At 38.4% G+C, this 27,875-nt stretch overlaps 1 protein-coding gene across 1 annotated transcript; it reads right to left on the minus strand.

Annotated features, from left to right (window-relative positions):
• Positions 1 to 14,056: 14,056 nt before the first annotated feature.
• On the minus strand, positions 14,057 to 27,856 carry TFAM (transcription factor A, mitochondrial). The gene is given in 7 exon segments (NM_001131295.1): positions 14,057 to 18,335; positions 18,851 to 18,907; positions 22,413 to 22,508; positions 24,451 to 24,600; positions 25,010 to 25,080; positions 26,937 to 27,055; positions 27,632 to 27,856. Coding segments are annotated over 7 exon segments (855 nt in total). The 5' UTR covers positions 27,847 to 27,856; the 3' UTR covers positions 14,057 to 18,188.
• Between the last annotated feature and the right edge of the window lie 19 nt (positions 27,857 to 27,875).

Here is a 27,875-nt window from a genome sequence, read left to right on the forward strand (position 1 = left end):
GGCAGGATTTAAATATTCATGGGTCTCTGGGCCTAGTAATTTCTTTTTTTTTTTCAGACAGAGTTTCACTCTTGTTGCCCAGGCTGGAGTGCAATGGTGCGATCTCCGGCTCACCGCAAACTCTGCCTCCTGGGTTCAAGCAATTCTCCTGCCTCAACCTCCTGAACAGCTGGGATTACAGGCATGTGCCACCACACTCGGCTAATTGTGTATTTTTGGTAGAGACGGGGTTTCTCCATGTTGGTCAGGGCGGTCTCGAACTCCCAACCTCAGGTGATCCGCCCGCCTCGGCCTCCCAAAGTGCTGGGATTACAGGCGTGAGCCACCGTGCCCGGCTTAATTTCCGATAGCCCCTCAGTCTCACTCTGATTCCTAATGGGATTCATGCTAGAGAAGCCAAGTAGATTAATGAGCAAAGGCCATCATGTCCGGAATTGCAGCACTCTTTTCTGAGAATTGTCTCCATCCCAAGACCACCATCTCTGAGAACCTCTAAATATTTGCAAACTCTTTGGCAAACAGTATCAAACCATTCAAGTTTGAGGCTAGAGTAGTAACTAAAATATGACAAGCTGGAGATGCTCAGCAAAAACTACTTATATTGTGCTTGTACAGATCAACCTGCAGTTTCCAGGTGCCAGAGCTGTTCCCATTCCCACTTTTCTCTTCAATCTTCTAGTACTAGGGAAAAGTATTTGCAAACAAGGCAAGGCAGAGATCAGAGCATGCTGCCCTCTGCATGGCCTGGGGGACGTGCATCACACTCTCCCTCTCCACTGTTTGCTTTCTCACTGGGGAAGAGATGGACTCATCTTCAAAATGCAGGGATAAAAGGCTGCAGAAAACAACAAGCTTGGGGCTAAGTGTGGGGTCAGAGCTGTGTGTAATCAGTCATTAGGGGGTCCTGATCTGCTGATCTGCTTTAAGGCTTTGGAATTTGACTTGAGGGATGTCATCCTGCTGCGTTCACAGAAGAAATTCCCAGGGGCTAGAGGTGAGGTCTAACCACAAAAGTGAGATCATAGATGGAGAAACACTTAGAAAAAGAGTTTGTAGTGCTGTTGTTGTGGTAATGAAAAGAATAATAAGCTGACCACAAAGATCCTCCCAATCCTCTCATGTTGAGTAGTTTAGTCATTGTACAATAAAATAGCATAGCTTTGAGAGCTAAATAAATGTGGGATAGAGAAATGATTACAAGGTTCACAAATGAGAGATAAATTAAACAAATTACAGCAATCTCTACCATAGAATAATATGTAGTCATTTAAAAATTACGTACTACACACATATTGTGGAGGGCAATGTGGCACAATGGATTAAAAAAATACAGATTCATATACCTCTAATCTAGCATTCCACTTTAAGAAATTTATCTTACAGGTGTGTTCATACAGGTGCAAAATGACACGTATACGATTATTTTCCTTAGAAGAAAACCTAGCCAATACCACTCAGGACATAGGCATGGGCAAAGACTTCATGACTAAAACACCAAAAGCAATGGCAACAAAAGCCAAAATTGACAAATGGGATCTAATTAAACTAAAGAGCTTCTGCACAGCAAAAGAAACTAGCATCAGAGTGAACAGGCAACCTGCAGAATGGGAGAAAATTGTTGCAATCTACTCACCTGACAAAGGGCTAATATCCAGAATCTACAAAGAACTTAAACAAATTTACAGGAAAAAAACAAACAACCCCATCAAAAACTGGGCGAAGGATATGAGCAGACACTTCTCAAAACAAGACATTTCTGCGACCAACAGACACAAGAAAAAATGCTCATCATCACTGCTCATTAGAGAAATGCAAATCAAAACCACAATGAGATACCATCTCACACCACTTAAAATGGAGATCATTAAAAAGTCAGGAAACAACAGATGCTGGAGAGGATGTGGAGAAATAGGAACACTTTTACACTGTTGGTGGGAGTGTAAATTAGTTCAACCATTGTGGAAGACAATGTGGCAATTCCTCAAGGATCTAGAACCAGAAATACCCTTTGACCCAGCAATCCCATTACTGGGTATATACCCAAAGGATTGTAAATCATTCTACTATAGGACACATGCAGACGTATGTTTGTTGCGGCACTCTTCACAATAGCAAAGACTTGGAACCAACCCAAATGCCCATCAATGATGGACTGGATAAAGAAAATGTGGCACATATACTCCATGGAATACTGTGCAGCCACAAAAAAGAATGAGTTCATGTGCTTTGCAGGGACATGGATGAAGCTGGAAACCATCATTCTCAGCAAACTAACACAGGAACAGAAAACCAAACACCACATGTTCTCACTCATAAATGGGAGTTGAACAATGAGAACACATGGGCACAAGGAGGGGAACATCACAAACTGGGGCCTGTCGGTGGGGTAGGGGGCAACGGAAGGGAGAGCATTAGGGCAAATACCTAGGCATGCGGGGCTTAAAACCTAGATGACGGGTTGATGGGTGCAGCAAACCACCATGGCACATGTATACCTATATAACAAACCTGCACGTTCTGCACATATATCCTAGAACTTAAAGTATAATAAAAATAAAAAATTAAAAAATAAAGAAATTAAAAAAAGATTATTTGTTGCACCATTTTCTATAATACCAAACGTTTGGAAACCTGTTTTTAAAAAGTTACGGTATAGCCATACAATGGAATACAATGCAGCCTTTAAAAAAATACGAGCTCCCTATGTCCCGATATGTAAAACAACAATAACACCCACCAAAAAAAAAAACAAAAAACAAAACAAAAAAACAAACCCAGTATATTTTTATATTACCATTGGAGGTTGATAATGTAAGAAGAGGACCTAGAAAGCATATTTGCTGGATGAAAGGTAGGCAGTTTAATCCAGCTTGCCATCAGCCTCTCATGCCTTCAGCCTGAGTCTATTGGATACCAAGCTGTACCTGAACTGGGCAGCCTTAGCTGAGGAAGAAGCATATATATGTACTCTAGTGCAGTAGATTTTAAATTTTAGTGAACATGAGAATCATCTGGAATGGTTGCTGAAAATGAAGATTTAAGGCATCTGTCTTTAGGGATTGTGACTCAGTAGGTCTGGGGTTGGGCTCTGGGACTGGTGTTTTTTTTTTTTTAACAAGCACACCAGGTGATTCTGATGCAGCAGATCCAATCTCTGAGAAACCATGATATAATGACCACAGAACGAGCACCTGAGGTGAACTAAAGCCTCCTCCTCACTGAGTCTGCTCCAGGATCTGTGAGAGGAAAATCCAGCTGGGTGATTTGGCTTCAACATCAAGCTCAAAGGACCCTGAAACGTGGCTACTGCCAAATTTGCTTATGGAAGCAAGAGCCCCTTCCACAGATACTTATATTTTGGTTCCTTTGAGCATGAGGATATCAATATCATTTTCTAATCCTTATAATAAAACCACAACAGAGGTCATTTCTGGTCACCCAGATTTATTCAGATAGAAAGATGAATTTATGAGCACAAAACAATTTGTTGCCCAGTTTATGGCTTAAGGGTGTTTTATCTACTTCTACTTAAATAACGACACCTTTCTTCTCAGAGAGCAACTTGACATAGCTATAACCTTAAATGATCATTCATATAATTTCATACACTTCTATGTATTATATATACCATAGTTCATGTGCATGTGCACAGTGTGTATTACAACTTCATTGTTTTGTCAATTATTTTTTCATATAGTCTTTTTCAGCATTAGTTGTCTTTTGCTATTTCTATATTCTCTGTGTTTACTTTTTATTTTTAAATTATTATTATTTATTATTATTAATAGATGACTAGGTCTCTGTCACCCAGGTTGGAGTGCATTGATGTGACCATAGCTCATTGCAGCCTCAACCTCCCAGGCTCAAGAGATCCTCCCACTTCACCCTCCTGAGTAGCTGGGACTAGAGGCATGTGATGCCACACCCGGCTATTTTTTTTCCTAATTTTTTTGTAAAGCCCGTGTCTCACTATATTGCCCAGGCTGGTCTCAAACTCCTAGCCTCAAGCAGTCCTCCTGCCTCGGCCTCCCAAAGTGTTGGGATTACAGGTGTGACCCACGTTGCTCAGTCTACTTTTTTATTTTTAGATGTTATTTTTGTTATTTTTAGATTCAGATAAAATAGAAATGCAAATACACATGCAACATTTATCATTTTTTCTATGTCGATATTTATCATTTTTCATCAGTTCTGTCATATTTTTCAAACCTACCAATATTTGTAGTTTTGTTTACAATTGAAAAAGTTCTGATTACTCACTGAATTTCCTAGATTTATATTCTATTCAGGAAAGTACACTGTAACCTTTGTTACATACTGAATAAGAACTTAGGACAGCAATTTCACAAAATTTTGTTCTAAGACACAGGTTTCCTGATATTTAGTGCTTACTATGTGTAGTATTGTTCTACATGCTTGATAAATATTAACTAATTTGATCTTCAAAACAGCACTGTAAGGCAGGTGCTACTATTACTATGCCATGTTGACTGTCAATATTGTTTTCAAACTTGGACTTCTGACCCTAATTGAAATCCATCTTGAATTGAAATCTCTCCATACTCCCCTAAATCGAAGAGTAAGAAATCTCAAAATCCAAATGCTCCATGGCTTTCCTAGGGCTCTCAGAAGAGTTTATGCAACATATCTTACTGTTCAGGTTGGTCCCAACAACTGCCTATTGTCCAGACGGCCCTGCTGGAACTGGGGCCCTTTCTTGACATCTTGCCATGCCTTTGGCTTGGAAACCCTCTCTTGGGTGTTTGTCTACCCTAGCCACTGCCTGGCTTAGTGAGGCAGTACTGTTGCTACAACTTGTCTCTGAGTATTGCCTGTTGCCTGCATTCTCTCTGAAACCTGCACATTTCACCTCCACCTCATCCCTAATTGGGCCATTGGATTGGACCATCTAGAAACTGTTACCTACTTGATCTAGCCCAGAGTTCAGTAGTCCCTTTGAATGCTGACCATAAATCCACAACTGGACAGTTTCTTCTAACCCAGTTCTGACTTCCTACTGCCATTTTGGGTGCTAAATCCAAACTCAACAAATCTACCTAAGCTATGACACTTTTGTGTCAGAGGTGAACATTCCTCTGATTTGGAAGTGATAAGGGCACTGACAAGCTAGGTTTCAGTGATGTGACTGAAAGCATAAAGATCTCGTGCTGTCCAAGGAAGGAGGCAAAATGTGATAGAAGCCCTGTGGCAAAAGGAAGGTTAACAGACTACCCTTGACCCCTCCTGCTACAGTTTCCTATGTTGCTCCACATTTGGTCTACTCTTTCACTTCATTTGAAGAACCATCTATTTAGAAGCTAGAAGCAGTGTTTTCCCCCAGGCAATGGTACTATATTTCCAGCTGAGCAACTCAACACATCTGTACGATCATCCTAAATTAAATTTTCATCAAATTTACTTCTCCTCCTGAGGATGGTGTTCTCATTGGAAGGAAGAGCAAGTGCTCAGCCTTACAAAACCCTGCTTCACATCCAAGGCTCTGTGTTAACACTGGAGTTAGTTCATCAAATGACAGTTATGAGTGCTCCGGAATCCTATAGTGTTTATAACTTGCTGGTTTTGTCTCAAAAACATCGAATCAGGCTCTTTGAAGTCAAGGTTTTTTGTTTTTGTTTTAGACAGCCCTCATAGAAGTCCCTAGAAGGGCTGAAAATGTATAACAAGGGATCTTATTGATCCACATATATACTAACATGAAAAACCTTCAGTTTTAAGTCTACTTTCATTCATTAATTCAGCGTTTACTGAGTGCTGAGTATATGCCAGGCAGAATTCTAGGTACGGGAGTACAACAGAGAACAAAGCAAAGATTTCTGCCCTCCTGGAATATACAATTCCTAATAGCAATACATAACAAACATAATGAGCAAATTATATAATATTTAAAAGTGTTAAGGTCTACAGAATAAAGAAAGAGCCAGGAAGAAGAGATGGGAGTGTGGACATGGAGATACATGTTGCCGTGTCAAAAGATGTTTAGAGTGATCCTCTTTGAAAAGATGACATTTGAGAAAAGACTTAAAAGAAAAATAAGGGAGAAACACTTATGGGTCTCTGGGGAAAGAGAATTACAGGAAGAGAGAAAAGCCAAAGTAAAGACTCAGAAGTGGGTACATGGTCTGGTGTGTGTGAGAAATAGCAGAGGTGAGGAAGGAAGTTAGGGGTAGAATCCTAGAAACTAAGATCAGGCTCCAGGATAGGGAGTGAAATCTATTAGCAGCGCTAATAGCCTTGGTTCAAGAATGAGTGACAGACTTTTACTGCTTTGAGTAAAGATTTATTCTTCTGTATAGTTTCAATACAATTTCACTTTCTATTTAATATTTATAAAAACATATAACCTTATTGAAATGTAATTTATGTACAATAGGCCATATTCATTCAAACTGTACAAGTCGATGAATTTTGATAAATGATTATACTGTGAAGTCACCACTACACTGAAGTTACAGAACATCCCCATCATCTCTTAAGAGTTTCCTCACAACGCTTTGTAGTCTGTCACTCCCCATCTATACCAGTCCCAGGGAACTAACAGTCTGCTTTTTGCCACTAATGATTGGTTTGCATTTTCTAATATTTTAATATAAATGGAATCCTATAGTACATGCTTTTTTATGTCTGGCTTCTTTTAGCAAAACAGTCTTGAAATTTATTCATGCTAATGTATACATAAGTAGTTCCTGACTTTTTATTGCTGAGCATTCCATCATACAAATACACCTTATTTTGTCTATTCTTTCACTGGTAGAAATTTGGTTTTTATACCCCCCACAAAATTATATTAATGTTGCTTTTATCAAGTGCATTCAATAGCAATTACAATGATCACACTATCCAGAAATTTTAAGGACTTAGAGCCTAAGGAAACAGGAAATCTTATAAGTTAAATCCAAATTTACATAAATAAATTTACATAAATAAAAGACATCCAAGCATGAAAATATATTAGTAGGATAAAATTCTGTGGAAAGTGTGGAATAGAAAGGTGGGAAATTTCCCAATGACAAGAAGTGTATTAACTATGGTATTTAGAACCTATTATACACATTTCAAAAGTGATGTGACTTTTATCTTTTTAAGTCAGTATTTACAATATGCTAGAAATTTAACCCTTTATCTCTTTAAACACAAAATTATATATGCCCATTTTAAAATGTGGATTTGAAAATAAAAAAATAGAAGTAAAAACATTTGAGGACCCTTTCTCTCAGGCCCCACTCTCTGGCTCTTTAATTGTCTGAGGTGGGCAAGAATATTGTGTTTTTTTAAAGTTCCTTTGGTGAGGGTGGGCGCAGTGGTTCATGCCTGTAATCCCAGCACTTTGGGAGGCCAAAGTGGGAGGATTACTTGAGCCCAGAAGTTCGAGACCAGCCAGAGCAACACAGCAAGACCCCATCTCTACAAAAAATTTAAAAAATTAGCTAGGCGTGATGGCACGCATCTGTGGTCCCAGCTACATGGGAGGCTGAGGTGGGAGGATCCCTTGAGCCCAGTAAGTTGAGGCTTCAGTGAGCCTTCTTCGTGCCACGGCACTCCAGCCTGAGCAACAGAGCAAGACCCCGTCTCAAAATAAATTAAGAAATAAACAAACTCCCCCAGGCGACTCTAATGTGCTGCAAGGTTGTGAGGAGCTGGCCTAAAGACAGTGGTCTCTCTCAATAGGATAATGTCGGACAAGGAGTAGAAAAAATGAGAGCCACATTGTTTACCATTTACCTGGGAGTGTTAGTCATCTGGCAAGGTTTAACTATTTGCAAGGTTTATAAAAATACCAAATCAACAAGGCCTTATAGAACTTAAGCTTCAAAAAATGTTAGAGGGCCCAGTAACTATGGTGCCTTCCAATGATGAAACGTTATTTGCAAGGCACTGTACCAGTTATTGTAAGTAAGTGGAATTATTTCAACTGTAGACAGTTCCAGGCCTAGAGCACTAAGCCACTTGGAGATGTGGTGACAAAGAAAAATTAATTGGCAATTGTCCCTGGGCTCACCTGTTGACCTTTTCCACAATATTTTTTTCTGTTTACTGTCCAAAATCTCAAGTCTGCAACTTAATTTTGTTTTCCACATCCCTATTTCTCCTCTATTCTCTTTTTGTGCCTTACCTGTTTTTTTCTCATCTTTGTTTCTTATTATGATACACCCTATAGTGATGAAAGATGAAACCAGGATTTGAGCTCAATGCTAAATTCCACAATTAATTAGCCGTGTGACCTAGTAAATAATCTATGAGTGTCGTTGTTTTGTATAGTGGGGTGAATGGTAGGCCCAAGAAGGAAATGCTTGCGCCCTAATCCCTGCAGCCCATGAGTATTACTGTACGGCAAAGGATGTGATTAAGTTTCTTGAGATGAAGGGTTTTTCCTGATTATCTGGGAGGACCGTAAATGAAATCATATGTATCCTTGGGAAAGAAAGGCAGAGGGAGTCTGGGGACACATAGAGAAGAAGAGATATGAAAACGGAGCAGAGGGAGCTGCAGCCACAAGCCAAAGAGTGCTGACAGCACCAGAAACTGGAAGAAACAAAGAACAGATTCTCCCCTAGAGCTTCCACAAGGATTGTGGTTCTATTGACACCTTGATTTTTGACACCTAGCCTTTTAAAATTACTGTTTTTTATTTTTTTAAAACAAGGTCTAGCTCTGTTGTCCAGGCTGGAGTGCAGTGGTGCAGTCTCGGCTTACTGCAGCCTCAAACTCCCTGACACAAGCGAGCCTCCCACCTCAGCCTCCCAAGTAGCTGGGAATACAGGTGTGCAACACTACCACGACTAGCTAATTTTTTACTAGAGATGAGGTCTCACTATGTGGCCCAGGCTGGTCTCGAACCCCTGGCTCAAGTGATCCTCTTGCCTCAGCCCCCCAGAGTGCTAGAATTACAGGCATCAGCCAGGATTACTTCCGCCCTTTAGAACTGTGAGAGAATAAATTTCTCTTGTTTGAAGTTACCAAATTTCTGGTTATTTGTTACAGCAGCCACAGGAAACCAATAATCCTGGTTACTTCCCAAGGCAAAGAGGAAGCTAAGCAATACACAAGTGCTTTGTAAACTAAACTGTTACACAAGTACAAGCTCTCTTTACTGGTCACTTTCCACAGGGATTTCTAATACCATGCACACAGCTGTTGTCATGGATCAGTCTTCATGGAAAAGACTTCAGGGGAGTTCCCAGGGCTTTCCTGTCTCATTGCACACACTTCTCCCCAATCCTTCTCTTTCCAAAAAGTTTAGTATTTCTTTCGGTAGTGTTGTGGATCTTGCTAATTGTAGCAACCCCCCAAAAAAAGAGGTAGAACTACCTTAGCCATGTCTCTTGAACCTGGGAAGCAATTACACTTCTCTTTATCACAAGATCCTTCAGGATATAGAGCAGGCTTTCTCAACAGCAGCAAGACTGATGTTTGGGACTGGACAATTCTTTGCTATGGGGACGACTCTGCAGCATCCTTGTCCTCTACCCACTAGATGCCAGTAGTACCCTCCCCAGTCATGACAATCATGTATCTCTCAGAATAATGCCAAATGTTCTGAGGCAAACTGCTCTGCCCTCCCTCCCCGCCAATCAGGTCAAGAAACCCTGATTTAGAGAATGACAGGACATGACTGGCCAAAGATCTGTCTAGTGTGACTGTATTAGGGAAGCAGAAGCCTAGAAGAGCCAGAGTGACACCATTTTAAAATCAACTCCATCTTAAACTTCCCAGTCATGACCCATGGTCCTAAGATGTTCACAGCTAAGAAAACAGCTTAAAGACACCTGTAAGAACAAACTCCTACAGCAGAAAGTCCAGATGTCCCAATACTCATAACAATATATGCTTCCAAGAATTATAGTTATGCTTTGATGCACTTACACACTAAGAAGTCAAACACAGAGTTATTTATTTATTTATCTGAGATGGAGTTTGGCTCTGTCACCCAAGCTGGAGTGCAGTGGCATGATCTTTGTTCACTGCAACCTCCGCTTCCCGGGTTCAAACGGTCCTCCTGCCTCAACCTCTTGAATAGCTGGGATTACAGGTGTGTGCCACCATGCCTGGCTAATTTTTGTATTTTGTAGTAGAGATGGGGTTTCACCATGTTGGCCAGGCTGGTCTTGAACTCCTGGCCTCAAATGATCCGCCCATCTAGGCCTCCCAAAGTGCTGGGATTACAGGCGTAAGCCACCGCACCTGGCCAAGGATGGATTTCCTTAAATCAATAAAGTACTAAATTTTGTCATGCTATCTGTCTATCCACCTGTATGCACACCTTAGTCTTTACATAGAGAAGAACCCTATATAAGAAAAACTTAAAGACAGTGCATTCCTCTGCTTGTTTTCTGAGGACGCCCTACTCTGGAATGGAGTAGCTTTCAATAAACTATCTCTTCTCACTGCACTTTGCAACTCATCTTGAATTATTTCCTGTGCAAGATCCAAGCCTCTACTGGGGTCTGAATCAAGATCCCCTTTCTGGTAACAGCTCCATTCCTTGTAGATAACCCCAATCTCCATTCATACATTAAGATTTGTCCTAGATGTCAACAGAGGGCATATGTCCTAGTAGCTTGCTGATTCATCATGAGATTGGTCTTTTTGATAGTTTCATCAGTGTTTCTTAAATTACGATCAATATTCCATCTGTGGTAGGATCACTTGAGCCTCTTGCTGACCTGCTGAGAGATCCAGGAATTTCCATTTTACATGTTTTTACAGATGATTCTTAAAATTTCTTTGATAAATACTAGTTTGGATGAACTTCAGACTCCAGGTAGATGAAGTTATTTATTCTACTCTCCTGGTTCTGGAAACTGATCCCAGTTCTCCCTGACAAAGTCCTCCTTCACGCTTGCTGTCAGTTGAACATCTGATTCTGGAGACCCCAGCCTAACTTCTGCCTACACTGACATCTCAGGTTGTCTGTTGTCACTTACAGTACTGATATCTCACCTTTCTGTCCCCAACAGCATTGATGTCCTTGGATACAAGCTCTGATTTCTTTGGATGCATTCAGAGCTCTTAGGTTTGTCTCTATATAAATAAAGCCTTGGCTATGCCTAATGTAGTAACTCTATCAACCCTTCCAGCTTTAACATATTTTTGTATGCATGCCTGCATCCTAAATCCTGGCCTTGTTCTGCCTCTACAGCCCTGGATACAACAACCTAGAGGGACCAGAAATCTATAGGTCTAGGCAGAGAAATGATCAACTTGAAGAAATTCAGCTCCTTCTTCAACATTCCCCATCTTGGCTGCCCAAAGAAACTTAAGCATAACCTTTTCTATCTTTCTCTACCTTATCTCTCACACTCCATCAATTATCAAGTCCTGTGGATTCAACCTCTTTAAATATCTCTTGAATCAACCAAATTCTCTCCATCCTAACACGAGGCAATTGAACGCGCTGTTTCTCCTGCCTTTCCACAAATACAGAAGACTATCAGCTGCACAGTGTGCCACTCTCACTGGCAGGTTAGCCCACAATCATGCTCCCAAATTATGTAGAGAACAAATTTATAATCTGCCATAAGCAAGTTAACATGAAGATGCCATTGATGACACAGAATACTAGAAACTAATATACAAAAGCACCAACTTTAATTACAGATCCAACATATCCCTATCAAAACCCAGCTGGTTTCTTTACAGAAATTGACAAGCTGATCCTAAAATTCAGATGAATATGAAAGAGATCCAGAATAGTTAAAACAATCTTCAAAAAAATCAAAGTTGGAGATCTCAGATTTCCTATTATAAAACTTACAACAAATTATAGTAGTCAAGACAGTGTGGTACTGGCATAAAGATGACATATAAATCAATGTAATAGAATTGAGACTTCAGATATAAACCCATAGATCTGTGGTCAATTGATTTTTCACCAGGGTGTCAAGACAATTCAACACAGAAAAAATAATCTTTTCAACAAATGGTGCTAGGAAAACAGATATCCACAGGTGAAAGAATGAAGCTAGACACCTATCTCACATCATACACAAAAATTAACTCAAAACGGATAGACCTACATGCAAGAGCTAAAACTATAAAACAGAAGAAAATACTGGGGGTAAATCTTCATAATCTTCAATTTTGCAATGGTCTCTTGGATATGACACCAAAAGCACAAGCAACAAAATGAAATAGATAAACTGGACCCCATCAAAATTAAAATTATTGTGCTGCAACTGATACCATCAATAAAGTGAAAAAACAATTCCTGGAATGGGAGAAAATATTTGTAATTAATTTATTTTATAGTGGCTTTATGTCTATTATATATACAGAACTCCTGAAACTGTAATAAATGAGATAACCCATTTCAAAATGGGCAAAGAACTGGAATAGATAATTTTCCAAAGACATACAAGTGGCCAAGAAGCACATAAAAAAATGCTCAACATCATTAGTCAGAATGTAAACACATCAAAATCATGAGATACTTCAAACCCACTAGGATGGCTGTAACAAAGACAACAATAACAAGTGTAAGATTGCCATATACATGATTCACTCATTATCAGCCACTACTGAACTGCCAGCTTAGGAAGTTAGGAAGCTCTGAGTTATAACACTACTCCCATCAACGATAGCTCCACATTATTTAATCTAAAGAACTTTTTTAAATGGCCAGTTCCACCCTCCAGATTCTGGCCCAGCTATCTGCATGCACTGACAGTTGATTCTACTCAGCCATAGTTGAGAATCACAGCACCCGGCTTGAAAAAAAAAAAAAAAAAACTATTCTGCAGTAGCGTATCACTCTACTTCCCTCAGTTTTGAGTAAAATATTCACCAGGGAGAAAAAAGCAAATCTTTTGTCTACTCATACCTACCCCTCTCCTGCCCCATGCACCCTGTAATTTCTCTCCAATCACCTTAAGGGCCTTTTTTTTTTTTTTTTTTTAAAGATAGGGTCCCGCCATGTTGCCCAGGCTTGACTTGAACTCCTAGGTCAAGTGATCTAGCCTCCTGAGTAGCTGCGACTACAGGAACCAGCCACCACACACCCATCTCCACCCACCTTAGGGTTAATCTTTGTTACTAGCCCTCACTACTCAGAATTGGTGAGACCTCTCCATTTCTCCTTCACTCATCTTATGTGGTTTGCTCACACTGACACCAACAAACACCTGTCAATCCCTATGTCCCTCCTGTCTTCCAAAAATACCTAGAAATTGCTGCTCTATTGACGGTAGTATTTCTTGTTTTCTAGTGTTGCTATTATTTGTCTACTGTACTTGGTTTTGCATTTTAGTCACCTGAATGATATCTGGAAGAAGGCGGTTTCACCATTTCAAATCTTTTTTTCACCACTTTATTGTCATTAAGGTTACTACAAATGGTAAGTAGAAGCTCTGCAAAAGTAAAAACTGAGTGGGAGGAAATCATTTTGGGAAAATATTCTGAACTATTTCAGCCCAATTAATATTTGATACTAAGCTTCTACAGCATCAGATGTTACTTATGTCAGCATAAAGAGAAATTTCCTATACTTTAAAAAGTCTCCATTACCCCCATCTAAATATTGCCTGATAGTCACAGTATAAATTCAAGCTTGGAAAAACTACTGGCATCACTAAGTATCCCCTGACACCAAAGTTCCTGTTCATCTTAGTTACACAACTACTGATGACCTGTTCTGACTGGTGACTGAGGGGAAAAAATACAGAAATGAGTAAGATGGTCGGTAATACTTCAACACTTCCCAATGATTAATAAATTTGGACCCGTCGTCTCATCACTTAATCCTACCCAACATTTAACGCATGAAATTTCCAGTAAAAAAAAAACAGAACCTCATAGATGGGTCTAATCAAAACTGCCCTTTCTAAAAATGTGAAGGCTAGCAGTTGGTAACCTATATGATAAAAGGTCACTGTGTCAAAACTATGTACTCCTTTCCCTCTTCCCCCATTGTATACCTGATTTGTGGGAAGGAGGAGACGAAATGGGATAAATTTTAAATTAATACAGGCAAAAAAGAATAAAGTCAGAGATTTTCTTAGACATCACATATGTAAATCAGAAACCAATATATAAATGATGCTCAGTGATTAAAAAATGTTTAGTTTATTTAAAATTCCTGTTTAGAGTCAACTTTATTTACTGGCTCCTGTAACCAGTGAAACATTCTGAAATGTATTAGATAATGGTTGTATGTTTTATACATTTCATATCAAATATAATGTGATTTAATCAATTAACAAAAGTCCTTTATTTGTGAACAATGAGAGAGACTGACACTAGCTTTGTATGGTTTTACTTTGGAAAGCTTTACAAATTTAAAGTAATAAATGTATTCATTTTCTTACTCTTTGCAGAAGTTCAATTTTAAAAAGAACATTACTGTTCTAAAATTTCAAAACATACAACATAGTCTGTGCTTGTAACATTTTCAGATTTGTCTGTGATAGCTTGATGTTATGAAGAGAAGGAGGGAGAGTGGCTGTGAGCGGAGAAAAGAGGGAAAGAATATTCTTATAGTAAATGTTAGTAAAATTAAGAGAAATAATGGGTACTGTCACTCGCAATATAAAAACTTCCTGCTGTTTTAGCACAACCTGGTGGTGATAAATTTTAGGTACAGAAAACATCAGAAAAATCAATAAAGTGTTCTAATTACTTTAAATCTTATTGTATGCTATTTTTTTCAATTCAGAAATCTAAATATACACATTCAGAGCAATTAGTAAAAACTAACACATGCCTTGTACAAAAAAAAAGACGTTTCCAAAAAGGAGTTAGCCAAACGCAATAGCGTATTACAGAATTACAGCAAGCTGAATATGTACACAGTATTATTTAAGCAAACATCAGAAAGTAAAATAAATACACAACCCTCCTTCCCCTCATCAAATTACTTTTGTAAAACCTAACATTGGTACTCCAAAGAACAAAAGTATAAAAACTACTGTATGACTATTCATGACAGTATACACCCCGCTTGATTTCATTTCTTCAGCATCTTTCCTTCTAACACTCAGCTCCTACAGCAACTACTTTGTTGGATCAAATTAAGAAAAGTCTAAAAAATAATAGCAAGGCGTGATGGTCTGCACCTATAATCCCAGCTACTCAGGAGGCTGAGATGGGAGGATCTCTCGAGCCTGGGAGTTCAAGGCTGCAGTGAGCCATGATCACATCACTGCATTCCAGCTTGGACAGAGCAAGACTGTGTCTCCAAAAGAAATAGTAAGGCTTTATGGTCAAGCATGGTGGCTCACACCTATAATCCCAGCACTTAAGGAGGCCAAGGAAGGAGGAACACGCTTGATGCCAGGAGTTTGAGACCAGCCTGGGCAACATAGCAAGATCCCATCTTGATTTAAAAAAAATACAAAAATTAGCCAGGCATGGTGGTGTGCACCTACTGTAGTCCCAACGACTCGGAAGGATCACTTGAGCCCAGGAGGTCAAGGCTGCAGTGAGCCAAGATCACACCATGCCCTCCAGCCTGAGCAACATAATGAGACTCTAACACACACACACACACACACAATAGTAAGACTTTATATGAGTGGTCATTGGTTATGATGTTCTTATTCTTTATAAGAGAAAATCTGTGTATACTGTTACAGCTGAATGGCATTTGGTATGTGGCATGCCAGTCTTCCACATGTACTGATGTTTAAGAAAGGCTTGGATCCAGTGTGTATTCTGGATGTCAGGGGGAAAAAAAAGGCTTGGAAACCAGGTTATCCTATTATTTAAAATATTAAAAATTACATTATTTTAGAAACAGAGAACCAAATACAATTTGATATTACCATAAAATTACCATAAAATAGTTTTGCTCTAACTTTTTTCACTGTTTACACCTTTCCTCCCTATATTGTTAAGTACTTGAGAAACATACTTAACACTGAACTTCCCGATATATTTGGGAAGGTATGATACGAATGTTAAGTATAAAATAATACGGGTAGTTAATGTTAAAAGAACTCAGAGGAAATTTCCCCACAGGGTAACTACAAAGATGTTTTTTATGCTGCATTTGTCCTGAGATGTTTATGTAACTCATTCCTCTATCTCAATCATTACATACCCCTCATTACAAACACTACTATGTGCTCTCTGAGCTCATCTGAAAAGAACAGAATTGAGTCGATGATTTGAGTTATGATTTTCTCCATTCTCCTAGGGACTGTACATAATTAGTATAACCATTCTAGATGACACAGGGACTTAGGGCTGAATTTTCTCCTGCAAACCTAATTGAGAAAGCCTGTGATAGACACTAGCACACCTCCTTCTCTTTCCCCCTACTCCCAGAGTGCTCTGGCCTCAAACCCATCCTATCTATTTCACCAATGACCAACACTGTCCTGTCTGCACCCAGAGCAAGAAGCACCCACAGGGAAAAGTTATTTTAAAATATCCAACTTTATATATTTAGAGCCTCATCTTTCCTCATAAGCTACTATTTTTCTCTTCCGTTCCTACCTTTGTCAAGCTTAGCGTATAACAAGTCATCTTTTTGTGACATCAAAGTCTTCAAAGTCTTTCTGGAGATCTAGAATCTACAATTTCTAAATATTTTGCATAAAGTGGATATAAATTGAGTTATCCTATACCTGTGAACTGATGAGAATTATTCTGCTCAAACAGGTGGTGAAAACCTTTGCTTGACTCTCCTAAAAGGATAAACAAATACTACAGAAAGATGGCTTTCAACTACAGTGAGGTTTTTGTGATATGTGCTACTGGAAAAAGTACATTTTTACTAAGCCATAGCAAATAATTTTAAAAGAATATCATTCCACAGTATATGGATCTTTTTCATTATACTGCAATGTAATTTGAAACTAGATTATTTTCCTTGCTAACACTGAGAAGCAACAATTTGTTTAGCTTATCTAGTGATGACCTTTTTCCTCTTAAAGGTGACAATGATTCTAAAACAAGAACATCTGAAAACATTTGAAAAAACTATCCCAACACTTCAATACATTGGAACAGTAGTCATATCACACTATACTATAGACCATGGGTTGATAAATTTTTTCTGTAAACAGACAGACAGTAAATATCAGGCTTTGTGGGCTATAGTTTCTGTGGCAGCTTCTCTGCCACAGAAAAGCAGCCATAGACAAGTAAAAGAATGATCTTGGTTGTGTTTCAACAAACTTTATTTATGAACACTAAATACTCATGTTAATTTTCACGTATCATAAAAGTCTTTTAAAAAAACATTTAAAATTATAAACACAATTCCTAGCTCACAGGCCATAAAAAGCAGGCAGCAGGCTGGATTTGACCCACAGGCCATAGCTGGCTGTCTCTTAAATAGGCTTTTATATGTTATGCAAAGTGTTTCAAATTCCAGAGACTTTGGAGACTTTTCGTTTTTTAGATTTCTCATTTTAAAACACACATAATAGAAGTTTTCTTTCTGGATCAATATATTCACATGAGAGAAAATAATTCAGAAAAAAATAAAATTCCTTACTTAAAAAAAGGGAAAAGCTATAAAACAAATGTTTTGTCTTAAAATATATTTGGGAAATGTAAAATTAAAGATTAAAAATTTTATTCTATGCAACATAAAATAATATGCATAAATCTGGCACATAATTTCTAAGTTTTTACTTTAGAAAAAAAGACAGTAAGAAAAAAGTTTATAAATTTCTCAGTCCCTTTTATACAAAGTTGCAACTAAAACCAGCAATCACTTACATGTACAACCATCAACTCTGAATATAATGTGAATTATACCTAAGAACTGTAATTTACCTAGATGAGTTCTGCCTGCTTTTTGAAAAACGCACACTTATATCACAGAACACTGTGGCTTCTACAATTTGTAACAATTTTGAAAATGAAACTCCTGCCTCCATAATATAAGGAAACAAGAATACTTTTTCCATAGTCATCATCCTGTATAAAAAAAAAACCTCATAGTCTGATTTACCTTTGTCAAAGGTAAAATGATTCACATTTGCATGGATTACTCTGATCCTCAGTAGTTCCTAAACACAAAATACATTTTGCATGAACCTTTATCTGGGTTTTCCAAAGCAAGTATTACACTGGCAGAAGTCCATGAGCTGAATAAAAAGATACTAAATATAAAAGGTTTACCAATTTTATCCTTTCTTAATTTCACAATAGCTTCAGGTATTGAGACCTAACTGGTTTCCTGTGCCTATCCATTGTGAACACATCTCAATCTTCTACTTTTAACACTCCTCAGCACCATATTTTCGTCGTTGCTTCATTGTGCGACGTAGAAGATCCTTTCGTCCAACTTCAATCATTTGTTCTTCCCAAGACTTCATTTCATTATGATAACGAGTTTCATCCTCTTTAGCATACTGAATATATAACTGAGAAAAAGCATAATTGTTAAAATGATTTACTTATTTTTTGAGCTAAAATGATTATTTAAAATAGCAATTAATTTCTGGAATGCTTCTGTATATACTTTAGAAATTACATTACCATTCTACATGTATAAAGGCAGACTGGAGAAGAAATATTTTCATGAGATAAAAGTTAGACGAGGAAAATGTAAGAGATAGACTGTTATCTCTTTGAATGAAATTGTTACAAGTTCAGATCTTGAGGTGCAGGAAGGGGGCAGCAGCAGGGTATCACTGCCACTAAATACAGTGGACACTCAGGCTTACAAGTGCTGTGGTTTCAAATACCAATTTCATTTGCAGACAAAAACTACCAAAAGAAAAATGCCAAACTGGTTCTGAGAATATGAAAATAATTTTAGAATACTTGTATTATTATTAATACAAGGTTCTCTTCACATGAATCAAGCCTTGCCCTAATACATTCTCTCACAGATATCCTAAAGTAGACACTTGAGACTAACAACCATAATACTCACTTCCTTTTCAGAGTCAGACAGATTTTTCCAGTTTTCCTTTAGAGTCTTCAGCTTTTCCTGTAAAACAATATATGTTCAAGTTAAGGTAGATATGGGGACTTCAGTGACCTTTATTATTCATTCCAACAAAAACTCAAGATACCAAGAATTACAGGCAAAGCCTCATCAATTCTTAACATCTTTTCTCTCTAAACAAAAACTATCAAACTGTTACAATTTACAAAAATGAATTGAATGAAGGTACACATTTTTGATTCAGAAATATTAATATTCAGGTATAATCTATGTGTTGTCATAAACTAACTTCAAAGTCTGTTTTTATTCCTTCCCTGTAGCTTTAGGTTTTATTTGAAAATCTGTGCTTCAGTGTTTAGATACAGTAATAAGAACAATACAGCACAAGTCCAGTAAGTCTACTTAGTTGAACTTAATTATATGACCTGGAAAAGGTCACTTTACCTCCCTTGGGCTTGGCTCTTCATTTACAAAATTAAAGGGATAGAATTTTTTTTTTTTGAGACAAGGTCTCACTCTGTCACTCAGGTGGAAATGCAGTGGTATGATCACAGCTCACTGCAGCGCTGACCTCCTGGGCTCAAGTGATCCTCCTGTCTCAACTTCTGGAGTAGCTGGGACCACAGGTATGCATTATCATGCCTGGTTAATTTTTTTAAAAACTTTTTTGTAAAGATGGGGTCTCACCACGTTGCCCAGGGCTGCTCTTGAACTCCTGGAATCAAGCAACCCTCCCACCCCGCTTCCCAAATTGTTAGGATTACAGGCATGAGCCACTGTGCCCAGCCAAAGATGTTTACTTTTGCTCTCCCTAAAATCCCATTAAACAAAGAAATCTTTTTAAAGGATAAACCCACATGAACAAAGACAACAGAAGAGGGCACTATCAACACAAAATTCTGGAAGCTGAAAAGCAGATGCATTAGTGGTAACTGACTTAATTGACAAAAGAAAGCTAATTGTTAAACTGACAGTGGAGAAAACCTAAAAGCAACTTAATTTACGATACAGAATTCCCAAATATCTCAGGAATTGGCAGCACCAGATAAGTGTAAAACAGGTGAAGCTAAGGTTAAACACAAGATTGCCTGAAAGACTGTTTAAAAAGAGATGAGGGCCGGGTGCGGTGGCTCACACCTGTAATCCCAGCACTTTGGGAGGCTGAGGCAGGCAGATCATGAGGTCAGGAGTTCGAGACCAGCCTGGCCAATATGGTGAAACCCCATCTCTACTAAAAATATAAAAAATTAGCCAGGTGTGGTGGCACGTGCCTGTGGTCCCAGCTACTAGGCAGGCTGAGGCAGGAGAATCGCTTGAACCCGGGAGGTGCAGGTTGCAGTGAGCCGAGATCACGCCACTGCACTCCAGCCTGGGCCACAGAGTGAGACTCCAACTCAAAAAAAAAAATAAAAAGAGGTTGAGTCAGGCACAGTGGCTCACACCTGCAATCCCAGCACTTTGAGAGGCTGAGGTGGGTGGATCACCTGAGCTCAGGAGTTCAAGACCAGCCTGGGGTAATATGGTGAGACCCCGTCTCTACAAAATACCCAAAAAATTAGACAGGCTTGGTGGCACATGACTGTAGACCTGGCTATTCAAGAGGTTGAGGTGGGAAAATTGCTTGAGCCCGGAAGGCAGAGGCTGCAGTGAGCTGAGATAGTGCCACTGCAGTCCAGCCTGTATAACAGGCTGCCTGTCTCAAAAAAAAAAAAAGAGGTTAAATTTCTACCGTGGCAAATTTTAGGACATTTATCCTCTCTAGAGAGTAAAATAGTGTCACTCTGTGAAAACCAGGTACAGGTACAGTTGAGGGAAATGGTACCATGCTAAAAGCACAGAGATTAAGTTAAAATGTATCCAGCAGTTCAGGAAAAACAAAACAAAAAAAAAAAGGAAAGAAGGCTAAAGGAAAGCAGTATGGAAAAAATAAGAAAATTAGAGGACCAGCTCAGAAGATGCATATACAAGTAGCAGGAGTTCTAAAGGGGAGGAAAAAAAGCACCAGATCACATTTAAAGGACCAATAATCAAAACAGTTTTAGATTTCTCAAAAGCAGTACAATAAGGTAGAAGAAAAGGAATTTTTACATTTTGAAGAAATATGTTTTCCAAACTAGAATTCTATGCCCAGTCTAACAAGTGAATGTGAGGATACAGACATTTTCAGACACGCAAAACTCAAAAATTTAATCTCCCATGCACCCTTACTGAGAAAGATGCTACACAAGAATCAGAGTAAACCAAAAAAGTAAACAGAAGCAAAAGCAGCAGCACAAGGATAATGAAGGAGATCTCAAGATGTTAGCCGTATACTAGGATTAGAAGGCAACAGTCACTGGAACAAACCCCAGTTTTCAGAGTTAAACTGAAAGAAAAATACATCCTAAATTTACTAAAAGCTGGTGAATACAGAGGAGTTTGAGGGTGAATTATAGGTAAGTACAAAAAAAAAAAACAAAAACAAAAAACCTAAGTGAACAAACAGACATAAGCAACTTCAGGGAAAATAAGTTTCATAAGAAAGAAAAAATAATCATAGCATATGACACAGTTCAGCTGTGAATACAGCTTACATAATCATAATCATAATACTATTAGGTTGGTACAAAAGTAACCGCTGTGTTTGCCATTACTTTTAATGGCAAAGACCACAATTACTTTTGCACCAACCTAATATAAACACACAATACCGAGCTAACCAAAATTTTAACTATATTGGGAGGTAGGGGAATCGAAACATGACAACAGTGGGATGACAGTTAAATGTCTAGCTTAAACGGTGGTAGGTAATGCTTAAAGCATAAGATAAACAATGATTAAAGTTGAAAAAAAATCAAGAAGCAACAATATAAAAATGTTATTTAGGGATATGGAAACAGAATTTGTAAAGTGAACTACAGATATAATAATCCCGAAGGCAGAGTGCCAAAAACTTCATCTTAGATTAACATGGGTTAAGGATCTAAACATCCATTTCTCTTACCATGTCATATGGTACAGGAAAAAAAGCAATTGCTCATTTGGAGCTTCTAAGAAGCAAAAAAATAGGAAAGACTAAGCCACAGCAGGGATTAACAAGCTTTCTTTTTTCTTTGACACACTGATATGATGACATTCACATGTATAACACATCCCTATGGGCAAAACCAAAATGTTATTAAAAGATACAAATGAAGCAATAGGTTACAATCAATTCCCCATAGAAAATATTGCAGCTCTACTCTCATTCTTTCTAGTGATTGTAAAACAGTTAAGAACTGCTGGAGCAGAAAAGCCTCCAGAAGAACTTTAATATCCCTACATATTAAAAAAAATGTTAAGTATTTAAATTTAAAAAGTTGGCAATGTATGTATGTATATGTTGGCAACTACATACCCAAATTGATTGTATATGGTAAGAAAAATGATTTTTCTTTAAAGAGGGCCTTATCAAAAGAGTTTACTGTCTGGATATTCACTACTTTTCTTCACTACCTGACACATGGCACTCTAGACTTTTACTGTCTAAATATTTTAAAAATTAAACAAAAATATATTTCAGCTTTACCTGTGGTGAATCACCCTGAACTTCTTGGAATCTTTCAGCTACATAAACGTTATAAGCTGAACGAGGTCTTTTTGGTTTTCCAAGCAGTGTTAACTCCTGAATTAAAAAAATTGGAGGGTCAGAAATAGTGTTAACCTCCATGAGACTTAATTTTACCCATAGAAACTTTATTCACTACTATGCATTACAGATTATTCCTTAAAGTGAATGTTATGATTCTTATATAGTGTGATTATTACATCTTGCGGTCAGAATTGTTTTGACAGCACTGTTTTGAAAATTATATTAGATTTCACCAGTTATTTTCCATATAAAACCATTTCCTTTACCTATTATTCTCATAGTCTCCATGAACTAAATAACTGAATATATATGTACAAAACATTTTTAAAAAATAAAACAATCTTAGGTTCTTCCTTGTAAGATACTACTGTTCCATTGACCAAATCACTGCATGCTTCCACCACAACCCAAGAACAATGGACTACTTATTTAATAATCTTTCATCTCATTCCATTCCCTGAATGTCTCCACCTTTAAAGCTCCATAGTTGTGTTAAACTCGTTTTACTAGTTACCAAAAGGGATGAAACTATGGAAAAGAATACAAGTATCCCTTACTATCAGTTTAATTTCTGAGTTCAGAGAGTGATATTGCATTATCATACTTAAGTTTCTGAATTTGGATAGTAAGTAGTACCTGTAATTTATAAAATTCTGTGGCTCTTAATAGCAATTTGGCTATAATCAGTAACAAATTCAACTTTTATTCATAACTATAAGTTGGGCTCCTCTGATTTAGTTTCTTCTTCCTGAATCTCTCAGTCACTGAGTATTGAAACTACTATAGACTCCAAACACTTTACAACTTAACTATTTCCCTCTTTGTTTCTAGAGCTATCACTAGGGATTTCTCTCCTGAGGGTTTTACTTGTAACTTCCTAGTCCTCACACTTCTCACTTGATCTCTGAACTAGTTGGTACTGGGAGTCAAGAACAATTACAAAAGAAAGAGAGAATGAAAAGGGAAACTTTATAAATGTCCAATTCTTGTTTCTGGTCCTCTCTACTCTTAGCACAGTGGGCTAGGTGCATTAGGGAGGAAGGGAGAATGAAAGAGGGAGGATATACTTTAGTAATCATTCTTCCAAACACCATCCTTATGTAGACACTCTATTTTTCACTCTTAGTATCTTTCTGGCTCCCTTTTACTGATTAGATCAGCCATCCTAAAGTAGCGGCATCATGGTCTCGAAACTGGGCGGGTCCTCAACCCTAGTGCTAGGACAGCTTAAAACATTAGGGTCAGGGAAAGACGTATTGGCATCTCACATTCAAGGCTGTAATCTAGTATTTCAAAGAAATAGTTTTAACTCTGATGATCATTTTGTAATAGTGTAGGTACACGACTAGCAAACTGACCACCTCACAACTAATACTGGCTCTATGAAAAAAATGTATAACTTTCAAATGATGACATTTATGTGAATTAATACATTAAGCTGGGAACTACAAATTTTAAACCATGTGAGGTTTTTAATAGTTATTTCTTTGAAGAAAAAAAAAGAATTCCATCCTAAAGGCACTTGATTAGATAAACTGGCATTTTTCTGATGTGTTAATGAATTAATGCAGTCTACTCAGCAATATTCCATATCAAACTCACCATAATCTACAGAATAATTCAAATTAATACGTTATTCTAAAGAAGACTCAGAAGCAAAGATTCTTGCTACTCCTGGTTTGACTGTTTCATAACTCTGTTCCTGTAGTTTCCATTACTGTTCTACTAACTGTACACCTTAAATGTGGATACATCTGCAAGTAGCAACAAGGATTTCCAAACAGACTCAATGGCAAGTGGTCCTAGTGGCTATCTCACTTTTCAGAAGAGAACTATCCCACTTCTGCCTAACTGAAGAATACCTGATGACATTCTACCATATTGTATTTGCCTAGTAAGAGAAAACTACCTATATTCATAGTTATATAAATCTCAATTCTTTACCATAAGAAAAAAGTATTTCAATGATACTCACTTTTTTTTTTGCCATAGCTTTCCTTTTTAAATGTTTGTCCGTGATTTCTTTTTCCAAAGACATAATCTGACTTGGAGTTAGCTGTTCTTTAAATCTGCTTATCTCTTCTTTATATACCTGCCACTCCGCCCTATAAGCATCTTGATATATCTATAAATAAAAAACCCAAGTAAGTCAACAAACCATCGCTGGCAAATTCAACATAGCACATGCCAGGGAAAGGCAACTGCATGACTTCAGATAGACAGATTTTATCACCAGGTGGAAAATGTGCTCTGGGATGAGATGTACATGGATTAAAACATACATTTTCCTTATATATACTAATCAAGGTGAGAGTTTAGTAATCAGCTTCCATTTTCAAACTGCTGCCACTTCTTCACCTCCACCCCATACATCCATATTTTCATTATTTATGCAGATGAGAAGACATAAAGTTTCTTTGTAGATAACAGATTATTTTTTAAAAAGTCTGATCCATCTGGTCCTTTAAAGGACATGACAATTGCTCCTAACTGCAGAATAACTGGTCAGCAATGTTGAAAACTTATGTGCTTACTTTTTTCTTTGAATCAGGAAGTTCCCTCCAACGCTGGGCAATTCTTCTAATTAGTTCCGTAGTTTTTGCATCTATGGAATGAAATAAAAAGAAAAAAGATGCCACAATTTTACATCTCAGGTTTAATTTCTAAAGATATCCAGGAAAGCACAATCCATACCACACATAACTTAATATAATGATTTAACTTTCCTTTATCCAACTAATTTAAATGTAAGTAATTTATCCAACATTATCAAAAATCTGTTAACAACTAAGGAGTATATCATATACCACCAGAAACAGTCAACAGTTTGATTACTAGGATTTTTTTTTTTTTTTTTTTTTTTTGAGACAGGGTCCGTCACCCAGGCCGTCACCCAGGCTGGAGTGCGGTGGCACAATCTTGGCCTAATGCAACCTCCACCTCCTGTGCTCAAGTGATTCTCCTGCCTCAGCCTCCCGAGTAGCTGGGACTACAGGTAAGCGCCATCATGTCCAGCTAATTTTAGTATTTTTTGTAGAGATGGGGTTTCGCTATGTTGCCCAGGCTGGCCTCAAACTCCTGAGTTCAAGCAATCCACCTGCCTCAGTCTCCCAAAGTGCTGGGATTACAGGCGTGAGCCACCGCACCAGGCTGATTACTAGTTTAAGAAGCTGGATGATCAATTGCTTCAAGTTTTTTACTTCCCTTCCATATTTCAAGCAAAACACTTCTTCAAGTCTTTGAGAAATTACTAAATTTATAAAAGCTAACAACAAAATACATTCTCGATTCATATAACACAGCCTCGTATTTCAATAACAGAAATATCATTTGGAAACAAGGTATTCGAAATTCAATCTGTTATTCTCCACCTCCTTCTTCATCTTAACCGGAATGATGGCGTGCAATTAACTGATTTTTTAAAATACCTGTTAGTACTAACTCTTACATTTAAAAGATGTGGGTACTTAAGCATGTCTCTGAAACTAACTCCTTACCTATAATGTGAGCTTTTTTTTTTTTTAATTATTATTGTTTTTTGAGACAGGGTCTCACTCTGTCACCCAGGCTGGAGTGCAGTGGAGCAGTCATGGCTCACTGCAGCCTCAACTTCCTGGGATCCAGTGATCCTCTCACCACAGCCTCCCAAGTAGCTGGGACTACAGGCACTGAGCCCCCATGCCCACCTCATTTTTGTATTTTTGATAGAGACAGGATTTCCATGTTTCCCAGGCTGTTCTTGAACTCCTGGGCTCAAGCAATCCACCCATCTCGACCTCCCAAAGTGCTGGGATTACAGGTGTGAACCACCTCACCCAGCCTAATGTGAGCATTTTTTATTCTCGCCGAGAGGCTTTCTAGAGAGTCAACAAACATCCTACCTGGAAATGTTTTTGCAGGAACCCAAGACAAGAAAGGATTTATCCTTTACAACCCACCAACCCCTTGGCAAGGTCGAGGTCTGAATCAAAGAACCAGAGTGGCTCTGAACTCCTATGATGAAAAGGTTTATCCTTTCTTATCTTGAAAGCTCTTGAAATTAGCAGTAAATTGCATAGAACTTTACAGCTCTACAGAACTTACAGTTTATGGATGCTTCCACAGAAGCTGCAATTTTATTAACAATTCCCTGAGCCAGAAAAAGGAGGAGCTAGGCAAGAGAAAATAATTCATCAGTGGTCCTCTAGACCAAAGGCAACAAGGCCCCAAATTCAGCTTTTTTATCCTCTTCCTAGGGTGCTTTCTACACTATACGTTATTTTTAAAATACCGTTTATTAGTTCTCATTTATATTTAAAGCATTTCCATTTGGTATAAAATAGAACTTCCTATTTTACAGACATCAAATGATTGTTCCTGCAGTCACTGAATGCTTTAGTACTGCAATTCAACATTGCTATTTAACTGCTTAATGGCATTTTTATTACATGAGAAAAGGGTATATGCCCCAAAACTCCTTACCTGGGTTCTGAGCTTTAAATATGGGTAGTTGTTCTTTAGAAAATCGAAGGTAAGAACTTATAGGTTTCTTTGGACAACTTGCCAAGACAGATGAAAACCACCTCGGTAAATACACAAAACTACATATAAATAAAAAGAAAATAACCAGTGTCAGATGTTTAACTGTCAATATTCACATGTATATGAACACAGATCCCAAATAAGAGATGTCATCAAGATACTATGTATCCAACGCCTTCAACAAGAATGCTAGAGACTTATTAAAACCCTGTCCTAAACGGAGGGGGAGCGTCTGCAGGACTGAAGTCTCAAAGCCCTTACCTCCTAGGAAGTGCTGGGAGTGAAGGAAAGCGTCTATACTCCAGCTCCTGGGCCCCGCCTCCTCAATGCCTAGATGATGGCCGGAAACTCGGCGCGAATTCGCAGAGGAGGCGGAAAGGATCCAAAGCTGGACAGTGAGGAGGGGTGGGAGAAGGGAGTGGAGGGTAGCAAGAAGCAAGGTACGGGGTATTAAGAGAGTAAATAAATGCCTGGTCTCAAAGCCACCGTCCCCTTGGCAAGGTCGAGGTCTGAATCAAAAAACCAAGGCGACTCTGAACTCCTAGGAGGGGCAGAAAGTGAAGGATAGGGTCTACATTCCAGCCCCCGGACGTCCTGGGCCCTGCTGTCCCTAGGGCACAGGCGGGCGGGCCTACCTGAAGGGGGAGCGCAGTCGACTTCCACAGCCGGTGCACAGCTCTGCTCCAGACCTTCCCAGGGCACTCAGCACGCCCCACATGCTTCGGAGAAACGCCATCGCTCCGGCGGATGAGGCAGTGACCCGACCCCAATCTCGGAGAGCCTCCTGGCAATACACAACTCCAGCAATCACAACTGGAACCGCTTGCGACCCTACGGCGTGTGTTATCATGCCCGCCACTAGCGAGGCACTATGGGAAA

Source organism: Pongo abelii, chromosome 8, assembly GCF_028885655.2.
Source record: "Pongo abelii isolate AG06213 chromosome 8, NHGRI_mPonAbe1-v2.0_pri, whole genome shotgun sequence".
Classification (NCBI taxonomy): Eukaryota; Metazoa; Chordata; class Mammalia; order Primates; family Hominidae; genus Pongo; species Pongo abelii.